We start from the raw sequence: 27652 nt of genomic DNA on the forward strand, positions 1-27652 counted from the left end.
GTAAAAGTGGCCTTTCCACGCTGCACGCTAGACGTGGCCATCTCACAAGACATAGTCAGCATGAGGAATACAAAAGACTACCTATTTGGAGGTTATGGTTGAGTTTATAAGTCCTTTATGAAACTTCTGGTAGAGGGAAAAGGGAGCATCCTGACTGAGATGCAGTGCTGGATGGATTAGCCTTTAGTAGAGCAGGCACCTGCAGGTGGGAAGCCTTCATCTCCAGCACATGCCACCTTTCACCTGGCACAGCTGCCCCAATAGGGGTTTGGACCCCTCACACCCACACCAGGAGCATGGTTGAGTGTTTGCTGTCCTCAGAAGCCTTTTGCTTCCCTTTGACATCTGCCAGCGTAGCTACAAGAGGGGCACCCTGAAGAGGTGCCTGATGTTACAACTGGAGCTTCCTAAAGCTGTCCAACATATATCACTAACCAGAGTGGTATCCCTGAGCTCCCACACCTCTCAGACAGGATGGCTGAGTCAGGAAAAGGCCTCTCTCCACATTTAAATCCAGACCTTGAAGTCCCACTCAGATGTAACTGCTTTTATTCAAGTTTCAAAAGACCATTATCAGTAGAAGCAATTATTTTAAACTATTGTCACTACAGCGACACTCAAACACCTGCCACAGAGATGGGTGGCCCATAGGCAATTCGCTAAGGAGAGGGTTGCCTTAAATAAATGTGTCCCCCCTTCCCAAGATAGCCTGGCAGGGTGCAGGACACATTCCTGAGACCCTAGATCTGCAGAAGGACTTCTGAAAGCAAGTCTTGATGTGCAGACACTGAGATACATCTGAAAAGACGCCCAAGGTCTTTGGGAGAGAGTCCCTGGCAGGTAGCCACRTCTCCACCTGATACTGGCCTCTCTGGAGTGTGAGTTGATAGGCAACGATGATGGCAACGCAGACAGCATCACGGTGGTGATGATGGACTCCCTGTGTGCTCTGCCTTTGAAGATGATAACAAACGTGAATGCAACCTTCTTTGAGCTTCTTTGTTCCTACCTTCAGCCCCCTTTTCCTCCTCACAAGCTCTAACTACCACTGACAACCACTATGCTTCATTCAGGAGTGATTAACAGTGTGGAAAAGGAAAAAGCTGGAGGTTTTTATGATCAGAAGGATTTTCAACAAATGATTTTCAACAAAAGCTTTGGATTTTGAGAGCATTAAAAGGACATTTTGATGTGCAAGATGTTAGGGGGAAATTTGCTGATGACTGTGACAGGTCTTAGCATTTAAAGATTCTCTTGGTCATTTCCCAAAGCTTTCTCAATCCTGACCAAATTAATGACTGTATTCTGCCTTGGCTAAATATGCTCACAGGGTTTGCAGCAAAGTGGGAGTAAAGTTCACTTAAGGGTAGAAATCTGCTCTGAAACACAGGAATGTAGAAATTTTTAGATACCAGGGCCTTTTTATATCAGCATGTTGTGCCTGTAAGTAGCTTTTTGCCCTACAGAAATAACTACAAACACACAAAGGAAGGGAAGTAGACCACAACTGGAAGCAATTGGTCCACAGCGTATTAAGGCACCTTTATAGATTTCTGTTCCTGTAAAAAGGATGATGAAAAAGTGTAATTTTATTTTGGAAATATTTGATGAGTTTGTGAAAAAACATTAGGCCGTTAGCCAAGGCCTAACCTGTCACGGCCATCCTTATACTGCCCACAGTAATGTTGCTTTTATGTCTTTGCTTAAAAAGAAAGATATATCCATCAATAGAGAAGGGAGAGGAGAGAAAGAAAAAGTTGATTATTGAACTGCAGAAAAAGAGCTAGGATTTAGCTGAAGGCAAAAAGCTTGTTAGAGTGACTATCATCATAATTACTTGACAGAATTGTCAACCTGTAGCTCAGTAGCCACTGAACATATCTGCTGTCTGTGAAGCCTGCACCTAGCTAGGTAAAGACACTACAAGAAAGGGAATGATATGACAGACATTAAGAAAGAAGGGAAATAGAGAAGAAGAAAGAAAGAAAGAAAGAAAGAAAGAAAGAAAGAAAGAAAGAAAGAAAGAAAGAAAGAAAGAAAGAAAGAAAGAAAGAAAGAAAGAAAGAATAAAGAATAAAATAAAAAAAAAGAAATAAAACTCATGACTGGTGCCCATTTCTGATTTGCAAATTCTGTACTAAACCCCATATGCGCTGAAGATAAAATTGACAAGGACACAGAGTCTAGTAATAGCTTCAGGGTATTGCTATGGGTTAATTTTCTGTAATATTTCGATAGGTATGTTTTACAATAGGTGAAAACACATTGCAAACAGGGAACAAGGTTGGATTTCTGACATTTTCCAAGGCATCATTTTACTAAAGATGACTCCTAGATTCCTCTGCTGGCACCTCCCCCTCCACTCAGCCTTGTGCATCCTAGTGAGCGATCCTGCCAGCATTAATTATATCTCCCTCTCCGGCAGGAATTTTGCAAGTGGTGTGCTCAAATGGAAGTCTCCATGTGCATACTTTTGGTAAAAAGCACTGAAGCAAAACGTGTAAACAACCCAGCAACTGTAAATATAGTATCTGCAATGCAGATGCATTGCATTTGCCCACTGAGTTCTGTAATGGAATCTGTTTTTTTTTTTTTTTTTTTTTTTCCCCACTAGGAGGAATATTTATCATCTGAACTCTCTCTTTCTGTGTTGTCAATGATCATGACTTGTCAGATCATGATTTTGCAGATTCTCTCTTCAGCTGCTGTAACAAAAATGGCAGTAAGACGGGCAATATTCACATTCTGCCTTCCAAATACAAGAACTTTTTTAAAAAAGTTTTTAATTTGGACATGAGCTTGTATAAGGAATACTTGAGGCAACAAATATATAATCACAATATGGTCTTATTACCTTGAGGAGAACATAGGCTGTTCTCCTCTGCGGGGATTCATCTTTGATGAACTTGGCCTTTACGGTGTCTCTGTAAGGCCTGTGTCTCCCTCCACTCAGTGACATGGCAAGATGTACCTGATTCCATGTCAACAATATGACATGGAACATACTATTTTCACCAGGCAAAATATGACTTTAAAAAATGACTTGCATCCACACAATGCTGCAAATATTCTTAATGTTGTGAGCCTGTTTGGCTACTGCTGGTCACAAGGGCCATGTCTACCCAGGAGGTCCCAGGAGAAGCCTACGGCAAAGCAGCCCTCTGCGAGTCACCTCCAACCATTGTCATGCATTACAGCCTGACCTGCAGACAGGTGAGGGACACCCAAATGTCCTGGGCATCCCTGAAGGGCACCTGGACCCTTCAGGCTGCCTACTCGCCCACCAGGAAAAGGCTGGAAAGGTTGTGSTGGCCATGGAGGCCAACCACGGGCTGCCTTGTATGGACCCCTGAAGATCACAAAAGGTTTTGGCTTCTAACCTGATTTTCAGGGTGCTTCTACAAAGAACTGTGGATGGAGYCAAATGGTCCAACTGCAACAACATTTTTTGCTTCACCAACATTTAGATTTCTCCATGAACATTGACCTCTGAAAAACACCTCCAGCCCCCGACCAGTGGGTTGTGCTGAAAAATCTGTCCAAAGGAATTTACCAAAACAGAAAATGAATTAAATTGGTCTTATTTCCCCTCATGGGTTACTTGAGGCTTAAAAAAGGCAGTAGCTATAAATATGCCATCTGATTATTTGGAATTGACTTTAGTATGTCACAATCTGTTATTTCATTTACAAGAAGAGGCCAAAAAATTTTAGAACTACCATTTCAGAGTCTATTGCTGTTTGCTTTAAGGAAAATTTCTGTAGTTTAATCCTATGATCCTAGAAACAGTGTTAGCTGTTTGCATTTTCTGAAACCAATGAAACACTGGGATGGCAGATGGTGTTCGGGCTCAGTAGAGATAAAGGTTGCATGACTGTGCTAGGAATAAAGCATAATTGGGCTGGTACATCATGTTTGGTGGGTTTTGTTTCGAGGCATATTTATTGTTGGTTTTTGCTTTTATAATATGAACCTTCTAGGCACATCTACCTCAACTAGGCATACTTTTATAATGCACTAAGGAAAAAAAAAAGGTGCTTTGCATATTGCTGACAATGTTTCCGAGACTGTGTGGCTAAACAAAAAGACAGTTCAAAAACATGATATAGAGAGAGGATATTTGATTCAGGGCACAGAGTGACATTCTAAAGGCTAATGTCATAATCTTCAGAGTAACACCTATGAGTAGTGTAATTCTCCCTAATTAATATGGAGATAATATTACTAACCTCTAGAAGGAGCTGCAGAAGAAAATGCACTGTAAGCATTCACTGGTATTAACTGTTGAGGCAAATGCCGTATTCTKTCTCTTATTTAAGGCAACCAAAATTCTTTCAAATCTCAAGGTTTATACATAAACATTTTTTAAAGCCTAGACCTCCAAAAACCCTGTTCCAGCAATAAAGAAAGACCTGAGCAACAAATAGTTGCATAACTATGGCTTATTTTTTTCAAGAAAAGCTATAAAATACATGTTTATTTATTACAGGTCTTTTGCACTGTCACCGCTTTTATGAAGGACACTCCTGATCAGCAGTCATTACCCGAAGAAAGCAGCGGATTCTATGCAGGGATTAAGGTAATGCTGATGGCCATGATTTACTGAACTTCGCCAGCATATCCCCAGATAAAAATTATATATTATCTGACATGCTCTGAAAGATAATGCACAGAAGCATAGGTCTTGATAATCATAACCAAAGCTGTGTCTATGTTCACTTGGAGGAAATGTCTCAATAAATTATACGGCTTTCAGCATGTTTGTAAAACTGTGTGAAGCACTCCTCAGCAGAATGTGCAGGTATTGACACTAATGCACCATAAAGAATGTGCAAAATTACATCTTCTCATAAATATGCCTCAAAATACTCTTGTGGTTATGTGTGGTGGGTACCCTCAAATTTCTGAGGGTAAGGCCACACGGTTAGCAAAGCGCTACTCAGGAATTCGACTGTCAGGCTGACAACCCTAGAAAATTTGAGATCTTCTGAATATCTAAGCTTCATAACCAGAAGAATGATGTTTGAAAAATCTAGAAGCCTTTTCTGGATGACATTTGAAGAATCTGTTCAATGTTCTTTGTTCTTTTTTTTTTTTTAATGTCAGAATTTTTTCCAAGCAATTACCCGAAATGAAAATTCCAGTTTTTGAGTAGCCTCAAATGCTATTTCTGCCCTTRCCCTAGAAGAAGGGATATGCAGAAGTGGCAGAACCCATCTCCTTTCCCCAGGGCACAAGCTGTGATGTATTATGTATGGAGAAACTCTTCTTCCTGCCATAGCAGGGAAGAGGAATCAGGTGAAAACAGCACTTAGTTACTTTGCACCTGCAGCAGATACTAATATAGTGTCCATGTTCATAACTGAGGCAGTGCCATACTTCAGGCCATAAATATTGCTAGTGTCTTAGTGCATTGCAATGCACTCATTTCAGCCAGAGATATTAAACATGAATATATATATTCTACAGTATCACACTATTTTCAGGTTTTATAAAAGCATGTTTTTAGACTGGGAAATAGGAAGCAATCACATGGCAACTGCAAACATTTTCTTCTTTTCTGGTAAGATATTGTATCAGTAATTTTACCTTTGGAAAATTTAAGGTGATGATTATTTCACAAGTGACTTTATGATTCGTAATTGCTTAGAAGCACTCAAATTTTCATAAACATCAGCACTACCTTATTAATTTGTCATAATGATCTAAAAGTGATTTTCTTATTTTCAGTTTTTACCAGAATCATTACAAATTGCAGAGGATGGCAAAGAGCATGTTCTGACCATTCTGAGTACTGTTCCTATTACCTGTTCGAGGAATGATGATTCCTGCAAAATAACTTTACAGCTAAGTACCGAGGATTTGGGTAAGAGTTTCACATATCAGCATCAAATCAGTGTGATTACTTTTCTCCGTACCCATGTTACAATTAATTTTAACACAGGGTAGAACGCATAAACTCAAACTACTGAGACTTTATATTTGCCTACAAAATAAAATACATGACAAAATAGATGATAGTACCACTCAGGTTTTTGACATCTAAAACACCTGAACAATACTCCATTGAGATTTATGGGTGAAATAAATATGAGTAGAAGAAATTATTTTAAATTATGGGAGTATAAAATTTCATTTTAAACTCTGTAATTGATAGGGTCTTATCTAGAATAATTCCACTAATTATCAATAAGGAGCTCACCTACTGACTTATTACTCAGTAAATGTGTACTGAAGCTTTTTTTTTTCCTTTTGTGGTCTTGCAGCTTTTGTCTACCTTAATTTAGAAGGAAAAAAAAAAAAAACATTCATATCACAATGTATAATTCTTTTCTTAAAAGTATTTTTTAATTTAAAATATTAACAATGTCTCTGCAAATTACTTTCCCCTTTTAATTGGTAAATACTTTCCACAGGTTAATCCAATGCAATATCATGCCCAAACAAGGGAACCATTCAGATGTTTATTTACCATTTTCACTAAAGAAAACACCCAAATCTCTTTATAGCAAGGGATTTATTCTGCTGCTACTGAGGACTCAATGAGAAGGTTGTTTTGGGCTAGCATTTGGTCTATAGATTTTTTTTTTTTCCACAAAAACACAGTTAACAAAGGCAAAAACCAGACAGTTTCTCTAAAACAAGAAAGACCCAATAAGTCTCTGCAGTAGCTTAATCTTCCTCCCCACTCTCACTTCTCCATCTCTGCCTTTTTTTTTTTTCCTCTTAGTCAAGCACTTATATAACATGAGTTCTCAACTCCCTCTTGTTTCCCTCCCCACCATCGGCCAAGTGCACAAAGAGAAGAAAAAAAATCCTTTGCATGATATTATTACACAGTAATCTTAAGCTGAGCAGCACCGTATGGTTCCAGCAGCTGTGTTGGCTCTGGGATATGGAGTGCTTAGAATCTCTCCCTGGCTCAGCAGTTCCCTATTCCATATAGGGAACTCCTGGCTACCCGGCAAGCACTCGCTGAGCTCATGGGAACGGATTCGCTGAGATATTTCGGTACCAAGGAATGCAAGCTGGTGTATGGTGAGATGTCCCCAAAAAAATATTTTACAGACAGTAACTCATGGTCTTGCAGTAACCAAGCCTAGGAAGGCTGAGACTGATAAATAAGAAAGTCTGACTGCTTGCCAGGGGTCTCCTCTAGTACCACAACACACTTTTGCATCTAACTGAAGGAAAGWGGTGGAGTCAAATTTGCAAGAGCAAATTTCTTTCCACGCTTTCATATAGACTTGACATTTTGGTGCCAAGAGGTGCCAAGATAGAGACACAACTCCCCCAATTAACTGATCTTTGAGGAAACTTGTCACCAAAGTGGCGACTTTCTGTCAGTTTTAATCACCTCATTTATGTAACTTAATCTAATAACCAGCTCTAGTCCTTGATTGTTCCACCCCAAGGCTATATCCTTGTATGACACCGGGCCCTTAATCAATTGAGATATTTATACGTTGCTATGACTGAACAGCTACTGCTGTGTGTTTGCGTAACCACACATTTATTTTGTGCCTTTAYTGTCTGTAGGGTTCTTTGTTTATTCAAAAGAACCCTGTGGGCTCCTGAAGAAAGTAATGTCGGCCACAGTGCAATAAATTGAAAATAAAAACAAGTTGAGCTGCGATTCATTTATAACAAAGAAATTAACTGACAAGCTCCTCGTCTGACTGAATCCATGTAATACCACTGTTGTGTTAATTACGTAGGGAATAACTGATAAGAAAGCTAATTACAAGCATAGAAACATCTCTCCGAGTTCAGACAGTATCGTAATGAATGCCTAGGCACACCAGCACCACCGGAGCTCGGCTTTTGTTACGTTTATCATTGCTGCTTTGACAAGACCATTTTGTTTGATTTTAAACTTTTGGTCTGGGTCGTGAGCACAGCCCATGGGTCTGCAGTGGCAGCAACTATTCCTTATGGAAACCTCCAATTTAATTGAATCGGGAACCTTGAAAATGAGCAAAGACTTTTCTGTATGAAGCACAGCAGCCTTTAAGGATTTGGCAGGAGAGGTAATATGCTATTAATGTTTGCAGGCTCTATAGAACTCTAAAGAGTTAATTTCATTTCCATTTTATGAGTTTTTTCCATGAGGAATAAAATGTTGATTACTTAGTYATATTAGAAATACAACCTTAGAACACCTGAATACCATCTCCTATAAATTATTAAACAAATCTAGAAATCTGAAAAAAAACCATAAATCACTTAGATTTGTATCCAGTTAATTCCATTGCCACTCTTTCCAGAATACTGTACATTATCATCTCATAAATATTGGCCTGCAACAGAAAATTAAACACTTAGCACAAACACTGGTAGTCCTGAWATCAGTTCTAGGCCCCAAATTTCATTATATACTCACTAAAGAATTCATGAAGGTTTGACTGACTTCTTGAGGAGCAGACAGACACTACCTACTGCTACCTGAAATGTAGGGCAGCTGGCTCAGAACCAAATGCTCCATGCTCATAAAATACAAAACACATCCATGGRAAAAAAAAAAAAAAAAAAAARAAAAAAGTGAATTACCGTTTTACCTGTGACCTCAACATGAAGGATCATGACTGAAGAGAAATGGACACCACTATTCTCACTGTTAGAAGTCCCTTAAGGGATGAGGTGATGAGCAGAGGCAGAGCTGCATGCATAAGCTTGAGTTACCATTGCCACATTGATGTTGTCATCAGTCATCACTTCGCCACCCATCATAGACACTTCTATGGCCAGCAACACCACCATATATTATTTTGTTCACAGTCTTTTAGTGAATTTATCCTCACATYTCCTCTATAAAAGATAGAAATGATACTACCATCATTTTACAGAGCAAATAACCTAGCCAAATCTAAAAACCTGTAAGAGAGAAGGATCTACTGATCTGTTGCATTTGTCTTCCTGTTCCAGACCTGAAAGTTACTAAAAAATGATTTAAGAACTCCTTATTTACAGATAAAAAACTTCCCTTTATTTTAAATTAAGCAAGTCTCAGCAGATACCTTTTTTATAATAAAGTTAATGAATATAAGTGCTTTCCTGAAATGCAGATTCATCTCATTCTTTGTCATGAGAAATACTCATCTTCATTTTCTGCACATGGACTCATAAAGATAAGACTGTCATTCCAGAAATACAAACACCTGTGGACAGAACAGCATCAGTGAGTGTTAGCAAAACATCTAATGCAGGAAAAAGAAATAAAAAGGAAAAATAAAACATTCAACTGTGCAAAGGGATGCCAGATTAAGTCAGTCACAATTGTCTTCATGCAAAGGCCATCTGGTTCCTCGCACGTGTGTTGGGGAACGTAAAACACTTGTGCTGGACGGTACATGGGGAAACTGCTGGGATATCTCTTGTGAAACTCGGTGTTTGTGCTCATTTTAGACAACCGGCTCGTGGGGCCCCCGGACGTGGTCCTCTCGTCGTGCCAGGTGGATCTGCATCCCACGGCCTGCACGGCGAGCGGCTGCGCGGCGGCCGCGCTCACGGTGACGGCCGTGACGGACTTCGCGCGCGACGGGGACCGCRTCACTCACGTCAGGGCGAAGGTGGACGAAGGCAGCGAGCCCCTCTGGAGGGCCTACACCCCAACGGATGTGCAGGTGGGCTCCTGGAGGAGTATGGAAAACATGTCAGGTTTAAATGGGAACAAGGCAAGGCAGTAACTCGGAATGATCACCACATGAACACCAACATTTGGGGACTGCTGTTATGGTAGGAAACCAAACCAGGGTCTTTTTGTGCCAAGAACATTAACATGCAAAGCTTTCTGCTGTAACAGACTCACGTTTGATAGTCAGCACGGCAGTAGGGCACACAGCTGGATCACAGGCACAGTCCAGCTTGCCAGCGAGCGCGGGAAGCAGGCAGAGGGGGAACCCTGTTTAGGGAATTAACATTCCTTGTCACAGTTTGGAGGAAAGTTTCCAAAAAAGCTCGGAAGCCACATGATAAAATTGGACACCATGAAAGGAAAGCTGGACCTGCAAGAAAACTTTGGGCAAAAAACGGTGAGTGCCTTAGTAATTAGAAAGGAAGGAGAAGTGAGAATCGGTACCGCTGTGTTCAATTTGTGACCCTGCCARTAATCAGTGGGAGACCTCCGATGACACTCTTACCCATTCTGTCTCTTCCTATATAAATGTCTAAAATAAAAATAATGAGAAGCAATCAGAGAGCCAAACCACACTTGCACTGCAGAGAGCCTGCCCAAAAAAGTGTGGCAAGCAGCAACTGGCCCATCATTTGCAAAGGTCTTTCAGCCTCTCAGCTGGGAGGTTTCATAGCACTGTGCTGTAATCCCATGGCCGGAGAGAATAAGCCAGGATAATATCTGATTTGATTCAGCTAAACCTGCCAGAGCAGTGGAAAGTCCAAGCTGGTCTATTCTAATGGGCAGAAAACATATCTCCAATGAAAAATATAATATGGATGCTGTTGCAGTCCATTGAAATATGAAAAAATAGCAAATGTGAAATGAAGTTAATCAAATTTAATAATAAATTGGATCAAAGCCTAGCTAAAAAATGATCTATAGAAACAAATAGATATTATTCCCCCCTCTCCATTGCTGCTATACAGATAATCAGAGGCATTAATGTAAACCAGATCCTGAAACTTATCAAGGAGAAACTCATATGCTAAAACCCACCAATGGTGAATTTTAGTTGTTCAGACTTGTTCAACTATTTTCAGCTTAACTGAAAAATGAATGGAAATGGTGTGCAGAATATTCTGATCTATTCAGTTCTCCCCCCACCCCAGAATGGATTTCTTCAGCAATCTAAGACTCCATGTACAGTCACATCCTTTGCTGGTAYCATGTGAGATAAGAGCAGGGCAGACAGGGGCTGGTGTACGTGTGTGTTTGTGCCTGGGGAGAAAATGGGAAAATTCTGTGATGCTCCTTTACATCACACTGTAAATGCAAACGATGCAACTGACCTCGTATCAAAATGCTGCTCAAAGGGATGTGGTGTTTTTCAATCCTCAAGGCAATCACTCTACCAGCTGGGGATACCAGCCCTGTGGGTGTACAAGCAATGTCACTGTGGGATGGTTAAAGAGCATTTTGAAAGATGATGCATTGCCTTGGGTGAGGAATTTTATCAGCGAGTGCAGTTCTACCTTCTCTCTCCTACTCATTTATTTAATTTCACTACTGCCAAAAAAGCTGAATTCTGCTTTGTCACCAAAAGACTGCACAGAAGTATCACGGCCATTCTTCTTCCCTGCTCCACAGATCACAGCAGAACTAACTGAATTGCACCTCTGGATTCCTCATGGGCAAAGAGCAGGCAAGCAGCCCTGACCAAAAATTCCCTGGCGGGCGGGAGATAGGGAAAACATAATACTTCATCATTCCCACTGGAGTGACCGGGGAGCTGCCCATATTGCAAATCACTGCAGCTCCTATGCAAATAACCCTGTTTGCATTGCTGAGAATTGGATAACAAAGAGCAGTCATGCAAAAGGACCATCTTGAGAGGAGGTGGCAGTGGAGGCCTAACGGTGCTGCAGCAAGTGTGACTGCCACTGCAGTGGGAGCTGTCCTACCTCTAGTTTTTGGTGGCAGCATTTCTGCTTCCTCATGTCCAGAGCTCTCAGACCTTGGCTGTATCCAGCTTACACCAAGGGAGCCGAGAAAGGAAGCAGCTGAGGATCTCTGCTGATCTTGGCAGCTCCYTTCCTTTCATTCTCCTGACAGCAGAGAGCTCCAGCAGCCTGAGCCTCAGCATCGGGACCTGATCAATAACCTGCACAGCAAATACATTGATCAGTCATTCAAATGCTGTATCAGGAAATTTAAGGTCAAACTAGTGGGCAGTCCATGACTATAAAAAACAGTAATGCTATTTAATTACCTCCTTACACCACGCTGCAGACCCTGAAATCCACATCTACCATGGTGGGATGTGTGCACGCCAAACTCCTCACATTGCACRTGATCAAACGCTTGAAAGCAAAGCCTATTCTGTACCCATTTGCTTTAAAGTCAGATTTCAGTTTATACTTGACACACAAATGCTGCCCCTTATGTTTTGCGAGGAGCAGTAATGAAGCAAACCCGCTGCGCTGGCTGTATTCATTACACATTTCATTTTAACTAGGTCACAGTTCAAGACCTCCCAACAGGGAACTGCTACTCTTTCACCGATCCTCACATTATCACATTTGATGGATGGTGAGTATTCTCCTTTGAAATAATTTGCCTCAATTACCGTAGGCTTTGGTTTCCGGTTGCAGCATGCATTTGGTTGTGCAGAAGAACAACAAAAGGGCGTTGTGCTGGTTTGCTTAGAGTGATTAATGCAGGGGCTCAGTAACGTACATGATCTCCTTGCAGCTGCTAACAAAAGGACTAGGGCTGTATTAATCCTGAGGCTAAAACAGTTCTGATCTTGAGTGGTTTTTACAGAACAAAGATCAGATTCTAATATGTTCTTCAAATGAAATGGTTGTTAATGGAGGTGTCTGCAATGTCAATGCAATGTTAATGGGGGGGTCTCCGCGTTGGAGACATCCCAGTGCCTAAGCCAGGCACCCCCACAGCAGCACAGTAAAGCCTGACACAAACTCCCTTGGCCCAAGGCGGCTGTTGTGTTTGGGTATGAACCTCTGTATCTCTGCATGGAGCGGACAGTCATAATCATAACCAAGGAAACAAAATAGCTGCACTGCTCCAGACAGAAGATCTTCAGAAATGGTGGCTGGCAAATATCCTCCAGAATTACCCAGTGAGAAGCTGCAGAAAGATTTAGCGTTTTGTGTTTTACAGCCTTTACAGTGCAGATTTTTTTCTTCAATTAACTTGCCTAATCATTCATGAATATATTTACCCTAGATGCTTTGCATAATCAGAAGTTCTTCAAGTTTATAGCTGGCACATTTGAACAACAGTTACTAATATTTCAGATCACATTCCAGATTTGCCACTCCACTGTTAACCTCATAACGGGACAGATAATGGTTTTATGAATATAGCATCCAGAGGGGCTCAGCAGGCATGATATTCTAATTTCAAAATCCTAATGTCCCAATTTCAACCCAGCATGCTCTGGAGCTGGCAGCATGCATTTGTCGGAACATAAACTCCAAAATGACGTCAAAGCTAAGGAAATCTCGGCGTGAAAGGAGAGGGGAGAGGGAGGTGGCCCATTAACGGTTATACTCAAGCAGAAGTGTCACCTGGACTGGGTAGTCCCAGCTAGGAGATAAATAAGGTCCTGCCTATCTAGGGCTTACCCACTTCCCTCTGCTTTTGCCACATACCATCTATTGTGTGGTCTGGTCTTGTTTCATGCAGGTTTGGTCGCTCAATCTGAAACTAAGCTGGGGGAAAGACTCAGGGCTCCCAGGATTTAGTGCAGTGAGAAGATCATCACTTTTCCCTGGTCWTGGAAAACATTTGGTTTCCAAGGATCTTTTAAACCTCATTAAAATGGACTGTCATGGGCAAGAACTTGGCAGTACAGTCATTCAGAGAGAGCTACAAGGGATGAGTTCCAAGTGGTGCACAGATATCCCCATGCCACTTATATCTGCAATTGCTTCAACTTGRGAATACTAAATTAGATTGGAAGTTTATTTAAAAACTATCTATACWTTACACTCTAAAATATTCACTTCTGATTTGGGGCTAAGAATGGACAATGATCCACCAGATTGTTGTGTCAAGAAAGTTATGAATTACTGAAAATTCCCTCTCAGAACGGTGGTACCTTCTCAGACACATTATATCCAGACTTCCATGGGAGAGAAAAATACAGGAAAAAAAAAAAAAAGGAAAAAAAAAGGGGGGGTGGGGGCTTTAAAAGTTACAGCAATTTTATTTGAATTTGAATTTTGGAATCCTTTACTGGTAATGCATAGAAATGCTTCTAGAAAGACCACCCTTCTGCAGTGCCCTAGCTCAGAATCACAAAATCCTGAAATGGAAAAATCCCAGGAATACCCTGGGCTCTCAGTAATAGCAGGTTTCTTACCTGTGGACTTTCATTGCTGTTTTGTCCTGTCTAGCTTTAAATGAGCCAAGAGATGGGGCTTCCGCTGTCTCGATAATCAGGTTATTTCACTAAGACATATCACTTCTTGATRTTCAGCCAAGTTTCTTACCCATCATTTCACAGTCCCATTACTCCTACTTAGTTTCCCATTTATTACTGTAAATAATTTCTCTTTCAATTATTGTAATGATTATGCTGCCCTATTAGACGTCAGTTAGGCAACCTCTCTGTCTGCTTATTGCATGCATTAATTTAAAAAACGGTAACATATTGACAAATGAATTTAGAGTTCTGTATTGAAGTAGTGAATGCAACTCCTCCTTCTGCCTTTATGCAGACCTATAAGCTCCAGACAAATGGTGAGAAAGTGTTATGGAACGGAAATGTCCCCTTTTGGTGCCAAAAGGGGTTGGAAAACTGWGCTTTAAATAAGATGTGCATTTAGTATTGGGAATACAGAACAGCTGCCCCAAAAAGTTTGTGGGCCCAAGTAAGAAGTCACATAAATGTCCTTCAACAATAAAAAGGTTTTAGAGGGGCACTAGGGGGTCTCTGTAGATTGTAAATGGTGGAGCAAGAAAAGAGAATAAACTCAGAAAAACTTTTCCTAGGGACCATGAAGGAACAGGCTGAAAGGATGAAGGCAGCTTGGTCTTCAGCACCCATCCTCCCCACTCTCCATGCAGCCCTGTGGGGAGACAACCTACGATCTGTAACGCTACAAGCAAGAGAAAGTCTGAACACGGGGAGCATTTCCATTAGCAAAACTGCAGGAGTGTAGGTAGGAGTGTAATGGTAGGAACATTTTCTACACAGTGGGACATGCACGTAAACATACTCCTGCATTTCCCAGATTTTCTTAATTTTCAGACTTGCCCACTAGCAGTGGAGAAGTGAAGGAAAAATACACAATGGAGAAAAGTAAGGATGAAAGCAGACACAAAATAGAAAATTGCAAGCTTTTGGTTTCCAAAATTTAAAAGAAAAACAAGGCCCATTAAAACTTTATTTATAAACTTTGATCCTTTTTTTTTTTAGCAAATTTGTAAGCTGGAAAAGTGAAAATGGCATGGAAATCAAAAACCTGCCTGGAAGACTTGAACTTTTTGATAGCAAAATTGAAATGGTCACCTCTAGTATATAGGTTATTTTGTGAGATTTCACAATAATGCTTCATTTTTTTTTAATGAAGCAAATTTTGCAAATACTTGCCAATGTTTTTTAGTTTGATTTGCTGAGTTCATATTACTTCTAGAGTAGTTAGTTATTCATAATTTAACCAAAATGCTTAACACAGCTGTGATGATAATGCCCTCTTCTATATGCCTTTTGCTAATATATATTTTAAAGAAATATTTATTTTATAATTTTTATTCTTTTGACCAAACAGACTGAAAATCAAAGACGAAACTGTCATATTTTAAAGCACACTCAATTTGTGTATATTAGTGCATAGCACTAATTATACYAGCTAAAATCCAGAAATAGCATTTCCCTTTATAGCAAAGTACCTTCTAAATTAAACGAATGTGAAAGCCTTGGAAAGCAGAAGCATGGCCTTCATTATTAGTTATGGCATGTTATAAATATAAAAGCCTTTCATATCATAAATTGTAGATTCTTAAATATGAAATATTACCTTTCAATATGGAGAAAATCCTTTTATGGCAAAGTGTAAAAAGGGAAATATTTCTTGATTGTTGAGTAATATATGATAAATATTATTTTGTATTTTGACAAAAGATTTTTTTTTCTTTCACAAAAGAATTGTGAGATTTCTCAAACATTTATACAAATGCATCAGTATTACCCCWGGGACGCTGCCACCACTTCCTGTGCTACAGAATAGCTCCGTTTGCACAACTTTGTCCTTGTGCTTGGTTTTAATAGAATTAATCATAGCAGTCCACAACTAATTCCTGGACATGAGAAGGCAGCCCTTCCCTTCCAGAGCTGGATTTTTTTTGGCAATCATTGGAAGCTTTTATACCCCCAAGCTTCCAGAAAGCTCTGAACATATCTCAAGAGCTTTGTCCTGAGAACACAGCCACTCTTCAGCGAGGAACACAGRGAAACCTGAGGACATCCTGCAGCATAATCCAATACCTCCTAGGGCAACAAATAGCATAAAACTGTTCTCACTAATGAGGAAAGCTGAAGCTTCCAACACATCAAATGATTTGGTGGCAAAACTGTGAGGGGAAAAGTTTAGGAGCAGTCACAGTAATAACTGAATCAATATAAAACAGTGAAGGAGAACTCCGTGCAGCCTGGTGAACAGTTCAGAGATCATATTACTTAATCTAACATTACAACTAGTGCTAACATATATTATACCTATTTATCCTATTTATATATTTAGCCAAGAGAAAAAAAAATCCTACAATAACATCTCATTATCTTAAAATCCAATTCTTGGATAAAGAGCACAATGAACAAGAACTTGATGTACTCCTTGGAAAACAGCCCAAACACCTATGAGTAGGGAGGGGACCACTTTATGTGAAGTATCCATTGCCATAGATTATTAGAGGAGCAGAAATGCAAGGTGTACTGAGCAGTGCAATTCAGACCCCAGCAATAGGTTCTGAATTCACAAAGAATATGCTGAATCCCATCCCATCCCACAAAAGCTCCCATAACTCCACTTGATGCTTTCAGCTCCACAAGGCTGCAATTCRATTTCTTAAACGTTGTCCAATGAATGATTATTACAATTATAGTTGTATAAACATCACAAAAGTTTACCTGATTACCTTCAATTATCCACTCAAGTAATTCAAAGCCATGTGAAGGCTTCAATTTAAACACACTGCAAATCTGTTTTGTGCTATGGAATCCGTGTCATGACTTAATCGAAGGACTCTAAGTGACTTCCAAGAGAGCTGGACTGGATCCATTGTCTCTGCTTATTAAGCAGTGAATAGCTCCCATTACTATAATGATATTTATATACATAAGCTAATACTATCTTATTTACTAGATACACCTGACTAGTCTAGTCATAGTCATTTTGCTGCATATTTTCCCATCAATCTGTCTAAAACTCTTTCCTTCTAAATTCCTCTTGTTGAAAGGGCTATTGAAGGAAACTGCAAGGTGATTCTTGTTAAATTTCCCGGCTCCTCATTTTCTCCTGTGAAGAGTTCCAAATGAAGCTAGCATTTGATGTTAAAAGAGATTAGATATTTTTAATGCTTTCTTTAGTCCTAATCAGTATTTGCAACAGCATCTGAGTAGTGTAGTTAGCATTTATGTACTTGATTAGAAAATAAGATGAGATAGAATGATACAAACTCTTTCTGTGGTCAACTTCACTAAGTTTATCAAGATTAAGTATAAATCCCAAAGTGCATTCTTGCTGAGGAAAGAAGCTGGAGTTTAAATTCTTACTGCACTTTAAGTTACATACTTCCTATGGCTCTTATTGTGAAGAGCAGTAAAATCTTGATAGCACTCGAAAACATCTTGGGTGTTGAACCAAAGATAAAACAATAAATGATTTGTCCCTCTGAATAGAAAATATTGACTAAAAAAAGCAGTGATGTGACACTGCTTTGAAAAAATCCTGTTAGTTTCATGATTGACTTTATGTTTTGTAAAATGCTCTTCATAGTTTTTTTTATTGTAGAATATAATAAGGATTATTATGAAAAGCTTATAGCTTATTTCTATATAATTTAATTTCCTAAAAATCTTGTTTAAAGCTGTATGTTATGCCTCAAAACAAAGCAGAAGAACGCATTGCTTTTATAGATGACAACTGTTGGCTTACATGGCAAGACCTCCTGCAATGTCTATAATTGCTCCTGCTATAGTATAGCTACTGTTTTCTTTTAGTTATATATGTCATACTGGAATAAAATACAGAAACGTAAGGCAAGATCATTGAGTGAGAAAGCAGAGAATACAGGAGGATGCTCCCGTAGACCTTCATCCTGGACTCCCACTGCACTGTGCTGCAGGACAGAGAAATTTTGGCTTGCTAGTGCAGGGAGAAACATCTGTGGGATTAATCTTCTCACGAACTCAGATGGAGCAAGGACTTTTTGTACTGAGAACTGCTGAACACACTGCAACGTGCTGATTGCCAATCCATTCAGAGAGAAACTTCTACTCATAGAGAAGTTGTTTTGCAAGGGGCGAGGGGGGCTGGGGGGAGAAAAAGTCCTTTTAACTGGTTTTCAGTAGACTCTCACTTTTTCATATGAAATATTCACCTAGCCACACTCAGTCTTGTAAAAGTTAGTGATTAGTCACAGAGGATGTTATTTGTGCGCCGATTTTGCTTTGAAGAATATCATGCTGTAAAGCATCCAGTTAGAACCAAAACATATTTATTAAGGCCTGGGGGCAGGGACTTTTTTTTTTTTTTTCTCTCATTTGCTTTTATCAAATGTTTATCCTTTTTATCCCTGCCCGTTGCCATAGCAGCGGCTCTTAGACAGCCACCCGCTTCTCGCCTGCATCCTCACACACTCCCAGCTAACCGCCGCAGCGGCAGTAGCTCCTCGCGGTGCCCGCTGCTTCCCCACGTGTCCATTTTTCCCCTTCTCCTCAAGCAGGGAGCCGGGGAAGGTGTCTCTCAACGCTGCTTTTTGTGTTTTCCCTTGCTCCCACGCAGGCGCTACGACAACTCCAAGACGGGCACGTTCCTGCTGTGCGGGAGCGCGCGGCGGGCGTTCGCGGTGCACGCGCGGCAGCGGCGCTGCGGGCGCCCCGGCGCCGCGTGCACGTGCGGCGTGGCGGCGCGCGACGGCGACGACGTGGCCCTGCTCGACCTGTGCGGCCCCGCGCGCGCCGGGCCGCGGCTCCGCGTGCGCCGCGGCGGCGCCAGGGTCCTCGCGGCCTACGGAGGCAGGAAGATCACAGTACGTGGCCGGGTGCTCCTCGTGTTGACGCCGCTGCTGCCGCGCTCGTAACTGGGATGCTGGGATCGCCGAGGGATTGCGGAGGTTGCTGTAAAAATGTCCAAAGCCGTAAAAGCAAAATGTACCGGGGAGTGAGATCGAGGGAAGGAGACAGTTAAAGGTTTGGTTTAACAAACAGTGAAACAAAAGCRAGCAAATATCTCCAGGTATTTCTTGCCCACGTCTCTGCAAGTATCTCTAGAAATTTCGTGGAAGCCCATCTCAAAGCCAATATTGTTGCTTGCTATTCTCAGTGCAGCAATCCCGYGGTTTGTTTACGCTAGACGCTACCCAAACACTTCACTTAAAGCAATTGTTTTTGCAGTGCTTCTGATATAAATATTCAAGGCAAGATCACAAGTAAACAGAGCAGAATCATGGAATGGTAGAACGTGACAGGAAGGCAATAATACCCAGATCCAGATAGCCCCAGAAGCCATGAAAATGGACTACAAACAGAACATTTGACATAATTTAAAGTAACTTACCAAAAAGAAAAAAAGATAAGGCCATAACATACATTGCAGGTATGCAAAGCGATGCCTATCATTTATCCAGACTGGGGAATTTTAATCCAGTCTACTGGTTGCAGTCATTGGAAGAATAAGAGCAGGTTGCACTAGGGGGCTTTGGTGAGTACAAGAGCTGCAAATTACAGCCAAGAAGATAATTTTATCCTCAAGTTGTATCATCAAGATTTATTGCCAGGAATTATTTAGGGTGAACGTAGGTCCACAGCAGAGCCAAAAGGATGCGAGGGAGTTCCCATGTTTTGACTCTCTTTGTGATCTCCTCTGGAATAGATCTTGATAAGCTACTAATTGAAAGTCACTTAATTATAGAATAGAGAAAAAGCAGGAAGCAAGCTGTCATTTCATTTTTCAACTGAATGCAATGTAATTGCAGTTTTATTACCAGGATAATCTCAGCAAGGAAGCCCCCCATCCTCATTTACACCTCATGTAAGTCTCACTGATTTATTCTGAGCTTAAAATACACTAGGACACCTCCAGGACACAGCTATGAATTCAGTCCTCAGCCAAAATCTGTAGGAGTGACAGAGCAACGTATATAGTCCCACATCACAGAGTCAGGACTAAAGCATCCTGGTTTGTGTCGCTCTCCCAGTGCCCCAACCTTCTGCCACATGTCCCCAGTAGCACCACACAGGAGCGGGGTCCCCATGGCCCTGGCACCTCTCAAGGTGGCTGCTTTGAATTATGTTAAGCTGCTTTCTGCTCTGTGCACGGTGGCAGCTTCCTGCAGCCACTCTCTATATCTCTATAAGCTGCATTCTCAGTAAGGCTTCTTCGGAGTCCCCATCAGCAATGGTTAAATCCACGGGGGTTACAGAAAAGCTGGACACTTGTTAGGTCCTCAGTGGCAGATTGCACAGCTTAACAGGGGCAAGAACAAAACAAAGTTTTACAGCCCTCTAAATTCCTGAAATAAATCCACACCTGCAAATACTAATGTGAACAGCACAGAGGACTGAAAGGGCTCCTGCAGCCCTGACTGCTGGATTTGCACTCAGCGTTGTAGCTAATGTTCCTCCTGCTAGCAAGGGATGTAACTAGAAGGCACATGTGTATCTCAAAGAGGAAACTCACCCAGGTCTGTGCCCACAGTTTTCCTCTAATATGTTTAAAAAATAAAGCTTAGAAAAAAATGAACTAATCAAGCCATGCTGGCTTGCTGTTTGCAAATGGTTTTCTTACCTTACCTTGCAAAGCCAGGACAGCTAAGGTGAACATACGGCCAARGCCTTCTGATGTCTTCGCAGGACTGGTTTTACGTGAGGCATTCGGGAAGATGTTGACACGCTGCCGGCATAGTTGTGCCATCTGCTTGCTCATCTCTTCCACGGCTGGCAGCACCTCGGGCTGTCCCAACCTTTGGTGTTTCACGGGCTCATCCAGTGCCACCGCAGTTCGGAGCAGTCCTACTGCTGACTCACACGAGCGAATTCTGCATCTTAAAGACAGACACATGGCACAAAGCATGAGCCAGCTAAGTGCTGGCTTCCATTACTGGCCGAGGTCAATATTCTGAGAAAAAGATACTTTAAATGCCCAGAYCAAACTAAAGTGGACTTGAGTTCAAAACACAGCATCCCCACTTGCCACTGAGATCAGTGGAATTTCGCTGCTCCACTCARTCAGACCAGGAGATCACACACAGGTAGCACCACAAAAAGTACTAGGAAGCGAAAATGCCTAAGATTATTATTTACTGCAGGCAAATATAAATTCCGGTAATAAAGGAGGAGGAAATACAGAAAATAAAAATGTATATAATTAAAAAACTATAATTAAAAGGAACCAAAAGAAACAAAGAAAAATCAATGCACATTAGTTAAATAATTAAATTAAAAATTTCCAATTATTTAATGTATGATTTCTAATTATTTAATGTATGTTTTTAGATAACTAGAAACTTCTAATTCTGGATCAGCCAAAATACTAGGTTTAGTTATCAGGATAGAACTCTCTTCCTCCCACACCCGGTACAGATCAGCTTCAAAACGACTTTACCTGGAAAAAATGTAGGAAACAAACAATACATTTCAGTTGAAGAGATTTATTCTTTTTTTTTTTTCAGTTGGGCCACCAATCTGAAAAATCCATTATCCACACAGCTCTACTTCTTTGTCTTACCCTCAAGATTTTTTTTTTCCTTTTAAAGGTCAGCATAAGCCTACCACAAGTTCTTTAATGAGAAAATTGCTTTATCCACTTTAAAACACAATCATTTTCTGGGTAATCCGGCCCTGGAAAATGAAACGATTTTTCAGAGGGAAGAAAGCTCTTTTTCAGACTTGGCAGTTTATCTAACAGAAACAATTTCCTAGGCGAAGACACAAGGGTGGTCTTACTGTCATGGAAGTTGCTTCAAAAATTAGCTGCTGACTTACCAGTGGGAAAACCTCAGTGAATGCAATTATTAATTTTAAAAGGAAGCACTTGTGTGGATTTGAGTTTATATAAAGTTATCAGATATTAGCACCAGAAAATCTGAAAGTAAGCTTAGAAAAGCACGAATAAATATTTACAGCAATATCTAAGTGAGCTTAAATCACCACCCATGCAGCTGGCATCCTACTCTTGATATTTTGAGAGCAGAAATGGGCACTTTGTGTTACATAAAGAGCCGGGTAAAGCTTTTTTCCCTGCTTTTCCAGCTGCTGTTCCCGTCGGGAGCGTTTGTGCGCRCGGACGTGAGCGCGTGGGGCATGAGCGTGACGGTGCGGGCGCCGAGCAGCGACTTCAACGGCACCCGCGGCCTCTGCGGCACCTTCGACGGCGACGGGCGCAACGAGGCGCACGGCGCCGACGGGCGGCCCTGGCCCAGCAACGCGCCCCACGAGGACTTCATCGAAGAGTGGAGGTACCGCGCCCCGCGTCTCCACAACCCGAGAAATAAAGGGGGTTTTAGGGWGTGTTTCTCACCCACCCTGGAAAAKGTAGATCATCGACAATAGGGTCTGAAAATGGAGATAATTGACAATAGGGTTTGAAAATGGAGATAATTGACAATAGGGATTAATTAAGGACTTGGCATTTCCCTTGTTCTTTTATTCCTGAGCACTAATTACAATATGTGAATATAGATTAAATGTTAAATTTTGACAAAGTGTGGTAATATATGCACCATGCTAAAACTTAATATCTGCTGCACTAATGACAATGGTCATTAAAAACTCTCACTTTCAGAAACGGATGGTCTGTAACCAAAGCTAGGAAGCTGACTTTGTAATGTATCCCTATTCCACATTTTAATTCCTGATACTGACTTCTAAAGATACCTGCAAGGTGACCCCAATACCAAAAAGAGACAATTTGACCACACAGGTTTGCTTGTCAAGTATAGTTTGCAGATAATGGAACAGGATGATGATGATGATGGGTTATGTTTATTTGCACATTTATTGCAAGATCAGCTTGAGTCCTGACACTTTCCTTGTGTGGTGCGGGACGAACAATTGCATGAAAATTTGACACAGGTGAAAACAAACTCAAACCTTAGTCTGCTGGGTCAATACAACACATTAACACAGCACTTATTCATCATGCAGAAGCTGCTTGCTTGGTTCAATCCTTCAGTAACAAATAAGCAAAAAAAAAGAGGCATTACATTTTTAAAAATGAAGAAATGTATCTACCATAGCCTAGTGATGTCCAATGGGCTTAAATGATGGCACTCTCACGTCAATTTTGACCTGTAGGTAGATACAGTGCAATTTAGAACAGTCGTTTTTAATATATCTTAATGCACTTGATACTATGAATAGGAGTCAGATACTGCTTGTGGGAAGGGAAGGGGCAAATTAGTTTAGAGCAAGGACAGCCAACTCCTGCCATGCACAGGGAGGATCTACCTTGAGACCCTTGGGAGAAGCTGTTCAAAGCAAGGCTGAAAAAAGATCAGGAGCCAAGACAGAATACCTGGGAAGATAATATAGAACAGAGGAATCTTCTAGCARTTGGCACGCATGATGGGAATGCTTCAGGAAAGGCAGAGGAATCTTCTGTGAAGTGAGAAGGCAGAGGGTGACAAATTTAGCTTTGCTGAATCCCCAAGCAAGGACTCTTCAGAAGCCATGCCTGATTCAAAAACCGGCTGGAGTCAATGGAAAAGCTAAAGCTCTCTCCAGAGGAGATTGGATCAGTCTCTAATTCACCCACGGAGAAATGGCACAAGAGAAATTAAAACCTGGAGGGTGATTTTTGCTGCTGCTGTTTTTAATTTCATTTTAAATAACATTTAAGGCACACAAGTCTTCAGGACTCTCCAGCACCTGAAGGTAGGCTGTGTGTTCACCATCTGGCAGATCCCTTCCATCCCTGGCTCCATCCTCTCCTAGGCAGCTGCAGGGCTCAGAATGGCACAGATCACTTGCAAACAGCAGCTTAGCAAGGCAACTTTTAACAATAAAACGATATTAGAACCTCTCAGTCCTTAACACAGCATCCCAACAGGAATTCTAAAAAACATATCTTAGGCAAGGACGAGAAATTATTCTTACATTTTGCAGTTACTATTGTGAAAGTAACAACAATACTATTTGTTTTGGATTCACTACAATAGTATACAACTCAGTTTGTTAATCACTAGTGTATATCATTTTTACTTAAATATTAAATACAGAATATTTAACCAGAGTCTCTAGTTTATGTAATGCTCCCTTAAAAAAAAAAAAAAAAAAAGAAAAAAAGAAAAAAAAAATGACCTACTCCTGCTGCCTTTTATTTATCTTTACAGTTAGTTTATGATGTGACTCTGAGCATATCCAGGTATCCCGAGTGCTCGGAACGAGGGAGCAGTGTGTGCAGGATGTATGGAATCTGAAGTAGCCCCGACTTCTTCTGCAAAGGACAAGGGTCCATATCAGTTCCTTAATCAACAGAATAGATTTTATTGTCCTAGACTGTAGAAAAACTCATGCTAAGTGCATAATTGTTTATTTCTGTGAGCATTAAAGCCTTCCTATCATATCTCACTGTAGTGTGTTGTACCGGCACACTGTGAAAAATGGCTTCATAAAGGTCTAGGCTTATATTTGAGAAAGAGAAATTGGACCATTTGGCCTCTATCACTGCATTTTTTTTTAAGTTAGTATTATATCAATGATCAAAATAATAATATCATGTATTTTCAATATATACTGGAGAAGTTAAATACAGAAATCACACTTTCTACAAGAGAATCTAGTTTCTGGCTTCAAGATGTTTGCAAATGTTTTGTTTTTCTCAAACCTTCTACATTCTGGCTGTAACACACAAAGAATATCAAACTTTTGGTGATATATCAAACTTGTCTGGAATAAAGCACTGCCAACTCTTGGGATAAGAAACATATCTTCTACAAAGCTCTAGGATTCTTCTTGTGCCATGCAAATAAGATCAATCAGAAATCTTACGCTCATGAGGTTTCCAGAGAAACTTTAATCATGTTTGTTCAAACTAAACTCTCTAGAAGATTGTCCATTATTAAAGCTGGACTAAAATAAAAAGGAAAACTACCACCTTACCTTGTATGATACCCTAATCTTGTGATCAATAGAAAACGTCATGGGAAAGGAAAAGCTCAAAGAAAGTTTCATTAGAAGAGCAGAACAAAATGAAGTATGCATTAAATTTTTAAGATGAATAAAATATGTAAAGAAAAAAAATACAGTGCTCCAAACCTTAGAGGAAACCATGTGTAATTAGAGTAAGGGTAGTTAGTTTTGTAATGAAGTATTTGAAACAAATACATCTCCTTAGTCATTCTCCAGACTGTGTCAGGAATAGTCACATGAGGGACAAATCCAAGGCACTACTTCATGTGTAATATTCAAAGAGTAACCTGCACCTTAAGAAAATTTTGTGAAGTGAAGTCACGCACTTAGGCAGAGGGCCAGCAAAGCACTTAAGCATCTGTTACCAACCAGTCTCAGTGCAGTCCTAAAAAAATACATAGGATAACTCAGAAAGGACAGTGCAAAAGTGACTAAAGAAATCAGAGTTTAAACTTACTAAGTACTTGCTAGGCTGGGAATGTATACATTCCCCAGACTCAAGGAAAGAAAGTTTATGTAGTAATGTATACTAATTTGTTGAAAGTTTTTTCTTTCTAATCTCTGATTTTAAACCAGAATACCTCCAGGGAAGAGCTTATTCGACAAGACTCCAGCACCTTCTGAAGGGAAGAACAGGAAAAAGTACTGCAGATGTCAGAAGGTGAACACTAAGTCCTTGCACTCAGTAAGCACACTGAGCACCCTGCAAAATTCTGTCCCTCCGTCCCTTGGCTGCCATTATGAAAATGTGGATTATACTTCTGCAATCCCATATATAGATGTTACAACAGAATTTGTCTCTCACTCAGAAATGGAATCTCCTTTGGGAAACAGGAAACCGTTGGCCAAGCCCTTTCATTGGAAGTACCTGCCAAAATCTGTCAAAAGGCGACATAGTCGCAAGCACCAATTAAAGCCACTCACAAACATTTCCATGAAACGCCAGGAAAACAACAGTTTCATTAACTTTACTAAAGCAACAGAGAAACTACAGAGAGCCAAAAGGCAAGACAACTATTACGAACACTCATCGTTTTACCCGTTACAAAGCCCAAGCCAAACAGACTCAGAGAGCTTTGCATATTTTTTCCCAGAGGACTACTTTGAAGGGAGCCGGACAAAACATCCACTGGCCTGGCCTACTCCCAATGGCCTAACCTATGCTAAAGCTCTGGAGATCTGTCACCAGATTCTTGCAAATTCCACCATTGGCTTAGCATGTAAAGTCATCCTTGGCAAGCAAATGGATGAGGCCATTGATATGTGTCTTTCAGATCTGCAGCTCAAGGATGATGTGGCCTGGGTGACTGCACTGATAGCCTTTTTGGAAAACGAATGTGAAAGAAGAGTGTTGGGAAACAGAAGTAGAATATTTCATGTAGGAAACCAACCATCTGCTAGCCAGCAAGAAATCCTCACCGTTCTCAGGTGTCCTGCTTTCTGTAATGGCAACGGACAATGTACAGACCGGGGCTGCCGCTGCTTTGAAGACCACAGCTCTTACGACTGTAGTATTGCCAGAAGTGAGTAAAAAATTCTATTTGTTCCTTCTTGTCTTTCTATGGTACTACAGTTATTAGGTAGAACATCTGCACAAAGTTGTTTGCTCTTCACACAGCAATACCAGTAAGTTATTTGATGAATTAGTAATCAGTTTTTGACCTTGAAGAGCTGATCAAAATATCTGGTTGGATGATCCTCCACTTTTTTTGCCTCAATAACTTTTTAAAAATGGATTTTACAAGCCCCTTAGCAAATTGGTTTTGCAGAAGTGATTTTCTTTACATCTGATCTATCACTGGCATGCCAACAAGCAAGCTTCTGACAAAAATGAGGGTCTTACTCACCTTGTGGTCAATATTCATGTCAGTCCTGTATAGCTACTCCTTTTTTTCGTGATCAACGGAGAATAACATCTGAAAATGAGTTTCAAACACTATGTTTCAAACACTATTAATAAGAAAAAAATAGTGACAAAATGAACATGTAACCTTTTCTGAGAAATAAATAGCTATAGGACATATTTGAACTTCAGACTTGTGCCTTCTACAGACCTGATCCTGCAAATATTATGRATCACTTTATGTTTAAGCAGGCAGACATCCCGCTAGATTTGTTTCTTCTTTATAGTTCAACCTCCTAATGCACAAATCCAACTATGACTATTCACTGTGCTTGAAACTAAGCACATGTATAAATGTTAGCACTCATTTAACAATTTATGCTCTGCTTCAGCAAACTGCATAAGCTTATGCTTAAAGCTACCAGAAAGGTACTTACGGCTCAGGTATACAGCTGGGATCCTGCAGCTTAATAAGTGACAGCATTTCAGCTAAGCTTAAGTGACAAGACATCCTCTCACCGYCCATCCCTTTGTGGGGGAAACTTTTTTTTTTTGTGACACTTAAGCTAATGGATATTACTTTGTGTTTAGGAAAGGTAAAGCTCATATATTTATGGTCATTCACTACGACTTAGCTGACACATCAAAATCTCATTAAGCCCCAGGAACCCAGCTGCACATCTGATACTTGCAATGCACTTACTAGTAGGACAGGATTACCCTGATGCTTCAGAATAAACATGTTTCARTGTGCTGATTTAAAAGCACACAGCATTTGCTTTTTGTTAATGATAGGCTAAAATTTACAGGG

The 27652-nt window shown here is 40.5% G+C and overlaps 1 protein-coding gene across 1 annotated transcript in view; it reads left to right on the forward strand.

The window, feature by feature from the left end:
- LOC112948589 (von Willebrand factor D and EGF domain-containing protein-like) overlaps positions 1-27652 on the forward strand; it is a 129504-nt gene that overhangs the window by 13958 nt on the left and 87894 nt on the right. The window contains exons 4-10 of the mRNA XM_026040855.1: positions 4490-4579; positions 5731-5866; positions 9406-9623; positions 12132-12205; positions 18652-18898; positions 22119-22324; positions 25575-26521. Of these exons, the coding sequence (XP_025896640.1) occupies positions 4490-4579; positions 5731-5866; positions 9406-9623; positions 12132-12205; positions 18652-18898; positions 22119-22324; positions 25575-26521 (1918 nt within the window). The remainder of the gene's footprint in view (positions 1-4489; positions 4580-5730; positions 5867-9405; positions 9624-12131; positions 12206-18651; positions 18899-22118; positions 22325-25574; positions 26522-27652) is intronic.

The sequence above is a fragment of the Nothoprocta perdicaria genome, unplaced genomic scaffold (genome assembly GCF_003342845.1).
Source record: "Nothoprocta perdicaria isolate Ctin4 unplaced genomic scaffold, notPer1 scaffold_27, whole genome shotgun sequence".
Taxonomy (NCBI): Eukaryota; Metazoa; Chordata; class Aves; order Tinamiformes; family Tinamidae; genus Nothoprocta; species Nothoprocta perdicaria.